The 12,195-nt window shown below is 38.4% G+C and overlaps 1 protein-coding gene across 1 annotated transcript in view; it reads left to right on the top strand.

The window, feature by feature from the left end:
• LOC133083666 (ELKS/Rab6-interacting/CAST family member 1-like) overlaps positions 1-12,195 on the top strand; it is a gene marked incomplete at its 3' end in the record, with an annotated part of 87,546 nt that overhangs the window by 32,649 nt on the left and 42,702 nt on the right. Inside the window, 1 exon segment of the mRNA XM_061179785.1 lies at positions 5,981-6,148. Within this exon segment, the coding sequence (XP_061035768.1) occupies positions 5,981-6,148 (168 nt within the window).

Below are 12,195 nucleotides of genomic sequence, written 5' to 3' on the forward strand. Positions count from 1 at the left end.
TTTGCTGGGCTTGGCTTATTGTTGTTCTACTGTTTGTCAGTAAAACACTTTTTTGTTTTGGTCACTGCTGAGTAATCTTTTCTTTTTCCTCATCTTTGAGGAAAAATTTAAGTAGATTGGCTATCTTTACACATGTCAAGTTTCCATTTCATATACTATTCATGGGAAGAACTCATTTAGATCTTCTTCAGTTGCTTTCATTAGCCGTTTGTAATTTTCAGCATACAGAGCCTATACATGTTTTGTTAGATTTATACCTAGGTATTTAATTTTTTTGGAGTGATTGTAAATGGTCATACATTTTGAAAATTGAAGTTCAGTATTGCATCATATTTATTTTGACCAGTTCACAAAATATCAACATTTTAAAAAGCTAGTGTAGGGACTTCCCTGGTGGCGCAGTGGTTAAGAATCCGCCTGCCAATACAGGGGACACGGGTTCGATCCCTGGTCCAGGAAGATCCCACATGCCGTGGAGCAACAAAGTCTGTGCGCCATGACTACTGAGCCTGCGCTCTAGAGCTCACGAGCCACAGCTACTGAGCCTGCGTGCCAAAACTGCTGAATCCCGTGCGCCTGGAGCCCATGCTCTGCAACAAGACAAGCCACTACAATGAAAAGCCCACACACTGCGATGAAGAGTAGCCCCTGCTCGCCGTAACTAGAGAAAGCCCGTGCACAGCAGCGAAGACCCAACACAGCCAAAAATAAAAATAAATAAAACAAAATAAATTTTTAAAAAAAGCTAGTATAAATATGCCTCTATTTTCCTTAATAGTATGTTTACTAAGAACTATTTCAGGCACTTAAAATATAGGTAAAATACTAAAACATTTTAAGATGGTAAATGACGTGTAGGAGTTTTGAATTTTAACGTAGTTGGCTTTACCAGTATTTTTTCTTTACGATGTATCCTTTCTGGATCTTTAAAAAAAAAAAAATCCTTCCATGCTGCCCTGTCTTAAAAGATACTTAAAAAGTATCTTTCTTTCTAAAAGTTTTAAAGATTTGCTTTCTATATATAAAGCTTTAATTCATCTAGAATTCATTTTTGTGTATGATATGAGTCAGGGTTCTTCTCCCCTCACTCAGTATGGGTAGCCAGTTGTCTAAAAACAGTTTATCAGATACTCTGTCCTTTCCTCACTGATTACAGTGTCACCTCTGTTTATATGTGTATGGGTCACTAAATGGTGTGAGTGTGTGTATCTGGGCTTGCATTTCTGTGGCAAACGTCTGTTGGTTTATTCCTGTTCTAATACCATGCTTTCTAATTTTGCTTACTTAAAAAAATCAAATTTATTGACATCAAATAAACTGCATATATTCAAAATGTACAGTTTGGTAAGTTTCGGCACATACACCTCTGAAACCAATGGCACGGTCAAGATAAAGAACACCTGTCCCCAAGGTTTTCTTGTACCTCTTTGTAACCCCTTTCTTCTGCCTCTCCCTGATATTCTTCTCTCCTCCCCATTTCCTCCCTCATATCCAGGCAACCCTTGGTCTGCTTTCTGTTACTGTAATTAGTTTGCATTTTCTAGAATATTACATATATGAAATCTTACAGAATTAGTGGTTAAGAGCTTAGGATCTGAAGACAGACCATTTAATCTTAAATCCATGCTCTATCACTTATTTTTAGCTTTGAGATCTTGGGTCTGCTTTCTTCTCAAAGTACCAGTTTTGCCGGTTACCATGGGAAATTGAAATTTTCCACAGGGAAAATACAAGGGAAGAAAATACGATGCTTGAGAATAGAATTCTGAGGCCTTTTGATATACTGTGTATGTGCTTGGCAAGCATATACATGACCATGTGCAGGAAGGTTCAGAAGTCTGAGGGTAGAATGGAGAAAACTGTTTAATACAGAAGTAAAGGTTTGTAAAAATAAACATGACTGGAAAAAAAAAGATGATGTGAGGCTGTATTTGAAATGATTGCTCAGGCTGGGAGAAAAACAAATAAAACCAGAATGGAGGTGAATAACAAAAAGTTAGGGATGATAGATCAGAGGTTATACTATGGACAAAGAGTAGATTTAGTAGGCATAGAAGAAAGGAAAGAACCGTGTTTCAGAAATAAGATTTTCAGAGTTTGAAAGTTCTTAGGTGGACCTTTCCAGAATGTAATAAGGTTTACCCTGTATCATTAATTAAAGTAGAATAGAGGAAAATTACAGGTGCAAGAGTGTTTATTGAGGGAGCAGTGGAACTTGTGCTGACGAATTATAAATGGGACCTGAAAAGACGGCTTCCCCTATTTCTGGCTTGGTGAGACTGGTGGCATTGAAGTGGTTGAGAGAAATACAGTTTAGCAGAGTGAAACGTTGTTTATTTACATGTTTTTCCTCTCCAGCGTGGTCCAACATAATTTGTAAGTACATGATGGCTTATCTATATCAGTCTCAAATGAGACTGGTCTCCTAGGAAATTTTCCACAATACTTATTGAGCAGTAAGTGCCACTAAACATACAGTACTGGTTCTCAGATACCTTATTGTTTTGATATAATATAGTTTCAATATGTTATTGATGTAATAATATAGTTAGTTGTGATATAAGGTAATAATAATATTTCCTGATGTTTTGGTATTCTCTCTGTGAGTCATTACCCATATTACCTATTTTTAAAAATAATTAATTAATTAATTAATTAATTTTTGGGCTGCGTTGGGTCTTTGTTGCTGCACGTGGGCTTTCTCTAGTTGCGGCGAGCAGGGGCTACTTTGTTGCGGTGCGCAGGCTTCTTATTGCAGTGGCTTCTTGTTGCGGAGCACGGGCTCTAGGCACACAGGCTTCAGTAGTTGTGGCACACGGGATCAGTAGCTGTGGCTTGTGGGCTCTAGAGCGCAGGCTCAGTAGTTGTGGTGCACGGGCTTCATTGCTCCGCGGCATGTGGGAATCTCCTGGACCAGGGCTCAAACCCGTGTCCCCTGCATTGGCAGGCGGATTCTTAACCACTGCGCCACCAGGGAAGAACAAAGAAAGAAGAACAAAGCTGGAGGTATCATGCTCCCTGATTTCAAACTATATTATAAAGCTACAGTAATCAAAACAGTGTGGTACTGGCACAAAAATGGATACATGGATCAATGGCACATAATATAGAGCCCAGAAATGCATCCACATTTATATGGGCAATTAATCTATGACAAAGGGCCAAGAATATACAGTGAGGAAAAGACAGCTTCTTCAACAAACGGTGTTGGGAAAACTGGGCAGCTACATGAAAAATAATGAAACTGGACTGCTCTCTCACACCATGCACAAAAACAAGTTCAAAATGGATTAAAAGGACTTCCTTAGTGGCACAGTGGTTAAGAATCCTCCTGCCAATGCAGGGGACACAGGTTTGAGCCCTGGTCCAGGAAGATCCCACGTGCCACGGAGCAACTAAACCCGTGCGCCACAACTACTGAGCCTGCGCTCTAGAGCCCGTGTGCCACAACTGCTGAAGCCCGTGTGCCTAGAGCGCGTGCTCCACAACAAGAGAAGCTGCCACAATGAGAAGCCCGCGCACCACAACAAAGAGTAGCCCCCGCTCGCCGCAACTAGAGAAAGCCCGCGTGCAGCAACGAAGACCCAACGCAGTCAAAAATAAATTAATTTAAGAAAATAACCAAAAAACCAAAATGGATTAAAGACTTAAATGTGAGACCTGAAACCATAAAACTTCTAGAAGAAAACATAGGCAGTACCCTCTTCAATATCGGTCTTAGTCATTTTTTTTGGATATGTCTCCTCAGGCAAGGGAAACAGGCAAAACTAAACAAGTGGGACCACATCAAACTACATATTTTTTGCACAGCAAAGGAAACTACTAACAAAACAAAAAGACCACCTACTGAATTGGAGAAGATATTTGCAGATAATATATTCAATAAGGGGTCCAAAATATACAAAGAACTCATACAATTCAACATCAAAAAAAAAAAAACTTGATTAAAAAATGGGCAGAGGATCTGAGTAGACATTTTTCCAAAGAAGACATACAGATGGCCACCAGGCACGTGAAAAGATGCTCAACATCACTAATCATCAGGGAAATGCAAATCAAAACTACAATGAGATATCACCTCACACCTGTCAGAGTGGCTATTATCCAAAAGACAGCAAATAACAAGTGCTGGTGAGTCTGTGGTCTGTGGAGAAAAGGGAATCCTTGTGCACTGTTGGTAGGAATGTAAGTTGGTGCAGCCACTATGGAAAACAGTATGGAGATTCCTCAAAAAATTAAAAGTAGAACTGCTGTATGATCCAGCAGTTCACTCTGGGGTATTTATCTGAAGAAAACAAAAACACTAATGATAAGAGATACATACACCCCTATGTTCATTACAGCATTAATGAACCAAGATATGGAAACAACCTAAGTGTCCATCAGTGGATGAATGGATAAAGAAGATGTTGTCTGTGTATGTGTATATTATTATTCAGCCATGAGAAAGAAGGAAATCCTACTGTTTGTGACAACATGGATGGGCATTGAGGACATTATGCTAAGTGAAGTAAGCCAGACAGAGAAAGCCAAATACTGTGTGATTTTGCGTATATGTGGGATCTTAAAACGCCAATGAACAAACATAGCAAAACTGAAACAGAATTATAGATATAGAGAACAAACAGATAGTTGCCAGAGGAGAGGAGGATGGGGAGAGGAAAGAAATAGGTGAGGGAGATTAAGAGGGACAAACTTCCAGTTACAAAAATAAATGAGTCAAGGGGATGAAATGTACAGTGTGGGGAATACAGTCAGTAACTATGGAATATTATTGTGTGGTGACGTATTGTAATAGACTTTTTGAAATGTATAGTAAAATCAACTTACACTGTTGTGTTTCAGGAAGTAACATAGGGCTGTAGGTCAGTTATACTTGAAAAACAAACAGAACAAGAGACCAGATATGTGGTTACCAGAGGTGAGGAATCAGGGGAGGGGAGATTGGATGAAGACAGTCAAAAGGTACAGACGTCCAGATATCAGGTAAATAAGTACTAGGGGTGCGGTGCACAACAGGATAAAGATAATCAGCACGGCTGTGTGTTGTATGTGAAAGTCATTAAGGGAGAAAATCCTAAGAGTTCTCGTCATGAGGAAAAGGTTGTCTTCTATTTCTTTAATTTTGTATCTGTATGAGACAATGGATGTTCATAAAACTTACTGTGATAATCACTTCATGACGCATGGAAGTCAAATAATTATGCTGTACACTTTAAACTTACACAGTGCCGTATGTCAGCTATATCTCAAAACTGGAAGAAAACATAAGTACTTATATTAGATTTCTAATTATTTTAAAGTTATATCTAATGGATGGTATTAAACTTTGGTGATAAAGGTACCTGGATACCAAGCTTTAGCTGACTAGTCTTGAGATCTGAAAGTAGACCTTGCTTTGCCTTCCAGATCTCTAAGTTCATTATGGGATTGTCAGCTGCAGCTAGATTGTATTCTCTGATACAGCAAGTGTCATGTTTGGTGACGCTTACGGTTTTCTTTCTAATTTTAGATTTTCTAAAGCAATGTAGCATCACTTGGGAACTTGTTAGAAATACTGATTCTTGAGCCCCAACCCTGCCAAATTAGAAACTGGTGGCTTGGCCTGGCATTCTGTTTAAATCCTCCAAATGATTCTAAGTTTGAGAAACATAATAGATTATACCACTTTTATAGAAGTAGCAAAGCTCAACTCAACCCCTTTATATAAATTCTCCAATTTTGTCCCCTTTATTCAGATCTGTTTATTTTGATTACACCATAATTTAACGGATGTAAATTTTATTTTATCATGGAAGTGCTCACAAAATTTTAGGGTTTCATTTCTAGATAGTCACAGGTGTATTTAGAGTGGTATTTTATTTGATTCTAATGAAAGTTTACTCTAAAAGTATCATTTAGGCAACTGTACACATCTATTTGGAAGGAATTACGTTCCTTTCTTTTCAATTAATCATTTGTAAAAATGTTATATTCTTAGGTGGATGCTCTGCGGTTGCGTTTGGAAGAGAAGGAAACCATGCTGAATAAGAAGACAAAACAAATCCAGGACGTGGCTGAGGAGAAGGGGACACAAGCTGGAGAGATCCATGACCTCAAGGACATGCTGGATGTGAAGGAGCGGAAAGTTAATGTCCTTCAGAAGAAGGTGAGGTGCAGGTGTTCTGAGCCCAGGGCCCCGCATCAGACCCACGTCCTCATTCCTACCACTGAGTTGTACCTAAGTGCTATCAGAGTTTCTCTCTCATTCCTCTGTTTATATTTTTGCAGGTCGTAATTGAAACCATTGCTGCAGGAGGTAGATTGTGAAAACTGTTCTGTATATTCAGTTTTTAAACTTTCGAAGTAAACACTGTTTGGTATCTTCAGTAGTATTTTCCATGCTACTGTCTCTGAAAAGTGCCTTGTAAATTGCCAGAGTATTTGCATTGGCATTCTTCTACCTCTCCTAATCTTCTGTCTTGTACAGCAACTGTAGGGCCATGAATTAGTGTAGTACGTGGGCCGGGATTCTTGCAAGACTGCAATTTTGAATAGAAACACATGCTACTATAATGACATCTAATCTACATATGTCAAGGAAAGGAAGACTTTCTTTCCTATTTTACCTTAATCATAACTGGAAAGAGGCTAACACTGTAATAAATAAGGGAAGTACTAATAATTGTCTTCCCCTCCCCCTTTTAGCTAAATTAAAGGGTACCTTTGAGATAATAGTTATAGTAGACACTGGTATTTATTGTTCTTCTCCGCTGAGGGGATAGATCAGAAATATTTGACATTGTCCCAGTTTATTTTTTATTTTTTTTATTTTTATTTTTATTTTTTACACTAAAATATATTTATATTTATTAATTTTCACTTCACATCTTTCCAAAATGAGTTGAAGAGACATCTCTATATATGTTCACCCACAACATTTATAAAAATCCATTTCTTCTTTTACTTTTTGCTTTTTTTTCCTTAAGAATAATTTGTTACCATATGGGGAAAACTAACAAATTATACAATCTAGCTTCATTGAAAAAGCAAGATTTCAATGCCTGCTCACAAAAATGAAAAGTGCTTTTTCTTGGCAAGGTTAGGTGTCTGCAAAAGACTAAAACATCTCAACCTTTGTATTTTCTATTTTTTTACTCATAACCATATGAATAAGCACTGTTTTTCACAATCATAGAATAATTAAACAGCTAGAAGTAAATCCAAACACAATCCTATTCCAATATACAAACATGTTTATTGACAAAGCAGTAATTCCTTTAAATAATTTGTCAACATAAATATGTCAAATGGGTTTTAAAATAATTTCTCTCTCTGTTCCCCAACAAAAATTACTCTACTGATATGAGCTATATATTGCTGTTCACTTGCTGCTGAACCTAAACTAGTGAGATGATATTGGGTAACTGTTATATAGCACATGACAACTAATTTGAGTGGTAATGAATGTTTAATGATCCTCCTTTCAAGCATGAACATAAAACTTTTCATGTATACCTTACCAAAATTATAACGATTAATCTAAAAATTATAGTTGCAACTGAAATAGCCAGGAATTATAGATTAAAGCCAAGTCAGAATATTGCGTAAATATTCCATATGAACACAAATACAGGGGGCACATAGGAAGCACCAGCTTCCTGTTTTCATTCAATCCAAATCCTTGTTTTGAAATTTATGAAAGTTGTGTGATTAGTAGAGAAGATATTTGAATCCAGATATTAAAAGGCTATTATTTCTATCAATAAATAAGTACAATAGTCAAGGTCATTTTCACTTTTCACTAGCTCACAATTTCTAAACAAAAATAACATGTATATAGAAATGTGTCCCCCACCATGGTAAAGCAATTATACTCCAATAAAGCTGTTAAAAAAAAAATGTGTCTCCTATATGGGTAACATTTTTAGAATACTCTATTTAGATCAAGGAAAGAGTGAACATAAAATTTATCAGAATTGCAGAATTTTTATATCTTAAATTTCATTTTTTTATATATAGATAATTTTCCAATTGTGCCCCTCTACCAGACTATAAATGTGACGTTGGGAAAAGGAAGAAAGAGATCTGAAAAATGAATAAAGTGTTTTAAAATGGTCTCACTGATGGAAAATATCTTTGGTTAAATTTCCAAGTTATATCATTTCTGGTATTCAATTAAGAACCTCATTTCATATGCCTGCGATGTGGCAGAGAAACACCTCTGCCTCCTTTCCAGTTGGGTTTGCTTTCCTTGTTACAGGGTAGTTGAAAACCAGGGCCACTGCAGTCACAAATATGCAATTTTACATCAAATCCCAGGGCTCTATATTATTTTTTAATTGTTTTAAAAGACACATTGTGCTTATAAAATTCAAGAGGGAAAAAACCCCTAATAACATAAAAAAGAGTAGCCAGTAAAATCTGCAGTTTTTCCCAGTTATGACCCTATCAGAGATTAATGTCCAGCTGAATGGTGCATAATACCGGCACCAGCTCATCAATATGATTCTGCCTCTTTAAAACTCCAGCTTCCAGGCCAAGGTGGCATGTGTTGGGTCACATTCTCCAGCTGTGTACATACTCACTGAACACGTTTCTAACTGAGCAGGCATCCTTGACTAAAGCCAAGGCAAGATCAAATGAGAAAAGGAGTTCCAAACGTCCTTTGTAAACTATAAAGTGCTTCAGAAATGTAAGATGGCAACATTCTTAGGTAATACTACAGAAGGACACTAAATCCCTGATGAAGCTTCATTTGTTCACCTCAACAGCCTTGCTGTTGCCCCTACACAGACATGGCATTTAGTCAATAAAGTCTTTGTCTCTCCTGGGTTCTTTCTGGCCTTCCATTCTAGGTTTCTTCTGATGGAGAAGAATTCCTATTAAAGCATGAACACCAATTAATTATATTTTACCAGGCTTATTTTGTTATGCACGTATACATAGGCACTACATACAGTATGTTGCAGAACATGTTAAGAAATATCAGGAGGACATGGGGAGGGGGAAGGGCAAGCTGGGACAAAGTGAGAGAGTGGCATGGACACACACACACCACCAAACGCAAAATAGACAGCTAGTGGGAAGCAACCACACAGCACAGGGAGATCAGCCCAGCGCTCCGCGACCACCCAGAGGGGCGGGACAGGGAGGGCGGGAGGGAGACGCCAGAGGGAGGAGACATGGGGACACATGCACATGTATAACTGATTCAACCTGTCACACAGCAGAAACCAACACAACACTGCAAAGCAATCACACTCCAACAAAGATGTTAAAAAAAAAAAAAGAAATATCAGGAAGTTTATGTATCTTTTTCATTTACCCTGTGTTTTATGGCCTTGTTTATCACCTCCTTGTACCAGCTCACCAAACTTCCCTGGAGGAGCGGCAGACCAAATTCCTTAGCACCCAGTGGCTCTGAGCAAATATAGAACATAGTAGCAAGATGCAAAAGTAATGAGACAGACCGAAGGCACACATCAGGGGGACAATTTGTGAGTGGGGAAAGGGTTTTTTTGTTCGTTTGTTTTGCTTTTTATGGGATAGGGAAACACCTACTTTGGACAGTGGGAGAGAAAAAAGCTGCAGTTGGTCTTTTTAACACACACAGAACAGGTTAATATTGTGCTAAAAATATGTTTATGTATTAGGTTGGTTGAATAATGTGAAGGGTGGGCACCCAGAAGGAAGACATGGAACCTAATGTGCTCAAATATCCTCTCTTGTTGTTTGAAAAGTTGTCTGGAGAGCAGTGCAAAGCCTCTTCTTCCTCTCGGGCCTGGCGAGTCTGCTGCCATGCTGTCCTCAGCAGCGCCGTGGGGTGGTGACTAATTGCCCCCGTAAATCACCGAGCACCACTGTGCTACTCCGTTTATTTTTCTGACAGTAATTTAGTGCTTGCTCTTTCCCACACTTGTCATTCCGTGTTTTTCCTCACATTAGAAGCCCAGGGCACTTCAGTGAGGGCAGGCAAATAGCGGGTCAGGGAAAGGAGATACAACCTTACTACTTGAGAGAAGTCAATACAATTTTCTGTTTGTATAAATGAAAGGCCAGTTTTTAAGTCTTTTATAATAATATTCCTTGAGCCAGAAAAAGATATATTTTCCACATTTTAGTTACATTTCAGCAATTATGTATTATATGCCTATAGGGCTCATGTTCAATGGCAAAGTGAAGTGGACTGATGGTCTCAGATGTTTCCTTGTAAGATAGCGTGTCAAGAACTGGCTTATATATTATCCGTCCTCCAGACTGACATCACACTTCATAATAGCTTGGTATGATGACTGCTGTCAAAATCGCACTGGGCCTGGCCGCGCCGCGGAGGGACCCCGCCGGGAAGGACGCGCGGGCTCGCGCAGTGGGAGCGGAGCCCCAGCGGGTGGCACCCGCGCCGCCGCCTCGGAAGGGAGGCCTCTACCGTCCGACCGCGGACCTGCAGCCGCCGCGTGCGCGCCGCCGCCGGCCCCCGTCCCAGTTTATTTTTAACCTCTAACAATAGCCCAGGAATAAAACTCTCTTCACTAAACCTCAAATTCAGCTTTTCTTTTGTGTACAGAGGACCATGTTCAATATTTGTCCTCTGTTAATTTGGTTTTCATTTGCTTTCAATGAGTAAACATAAAAATTTGATCACTCTAGATGGGTGACTGTAGTATCTTGTTAGTGGATGCTACTTTGTTTTACATTTTTATACATATGTTCTTCTCACCTTACCCCCAACTGCTCACTTCCCCTTACCCGTTTCTTGTATACGCTTCCAGGCACAGTTTACATATACACAGGCAAATACGTAGTCTCTTTTTTTCTGTTTACCTCTTTCTGTGTTCTTCCATAAACATTTTATGCATAATCCATATAAAGCAAAAATGTTTCTCTAAACACAAATGTTACCATTCCTTTATTTCCCTTTCCTTTCCTTTCCTTTTTTCCCATTAATATATTTTGAAACTTCTTCTGGGGCTTCTTCATTGTTACCAACAGCACCTGTGTGGATGCGCTACGGTTTATTACAAGGTTTCCACTGATGGACAGTCTGCTTAAAGTTTCTGCTGTTATGTAAAATGATGCTGCATTTTAAAAATGTGCATATTTAGTTTATTCATATGTGAAGTATATTTCTAGGTAAATTACTTAAAGTAGAACTGCTGGGTGAAAGGATATGCATTTGTAATGTTGGTGGATTTTGCCAAGTCACAAGTACATTGGTTAGAACCCAAAGGTTGTTTCAAACTAATGCACGTCTTATTTTTAACTAGATGAACATTAAAAAAAGTTTTTAATAACTGTGAACAGGGGTTTGAAGTTAGAAATAACGCCTCATTATCCTGGAATAATCATAGTTTGTAAAAATAGAGTGGCAGCACTTATGTTAGCCACTTTATATCTGTAATCTTGTTTAATCCTTGCAACTTTTTGGTAGTGGATTTTAGATCTTGATTGCTCTGTTATAATCAGTGGCTAAATTTTTAGGCCATGACACATAATAAGAAATATATGTTACATTAATCTGTATCAACGTATAGTATACATGCTTAGAGGTACAGCTAAAACAAAATTTTCACAAAATATACTCTGAACTATCTTCTCCCATTTCTTAAAGGAAATAGAAAAATGTTAGTCCCAATCCATTAAGTTATTTCAGTACTCACTAATAAAACACTTTTATACCTTGGTATCCATTCTCCCATGCTCCCCTTTCCCGCCCCCCAAACAAAAACAAGCCCCAAACCAACAAAGTCCGAGACATATTACATAATAAGGGAGGTTCAAATTTGTACAAATTTGTTTAGCTAAAAAAGTGGTAGCTTCAGGTTTTGTCACAAGGTTGGTCTTATTCCAAAATGCAGCTTTTCCCATGACAACAACTTTCCTGTTGGGAGGATTAGACAGTAGTATGTGTTGAAGCTTTTTGACACTACAGGACATCATACAAATATGACATGTATTATGCTTTGTCTAGTCTCTTTGCCTTTCGCCGTGGAGGGCCAGTGGAGTAGGCTCTAGAGGGCCGGTAATTGTGCTCTTTTTAAAAAGTACACTAGCTGCCTCACTAATTTGTCATGTTATAGACTTTGATTTGTCTTAAAACAGTTATCAAATAGGTAGCACAGGTACTTTCAAAACTGGTTTAGATTATTACTGCTTCTTTTAAGATAATGCCTCTATACCTGTCATTTTCAGTGCTTAGAGCCTTTCTGTTCTGCC

Source organism: Eubalaena glacialis, unplaced genomic scaffold (genome assembly GCF_028564815.1).
Source record: "Eubalaena glacialis isolate mEubGla1 unplaced genomic scaffold, mEubGla1.1.hap2.+ XY scaffold_488, whole genome shotgun sequence".
In the NCBI taxonomy this organism is placed as follows: Eukaryota; Metazoa; Chordata; class Mammalia; order Artiodactyla; family Balaenidae; genus Eubalaena; species Eubalaena glacialis.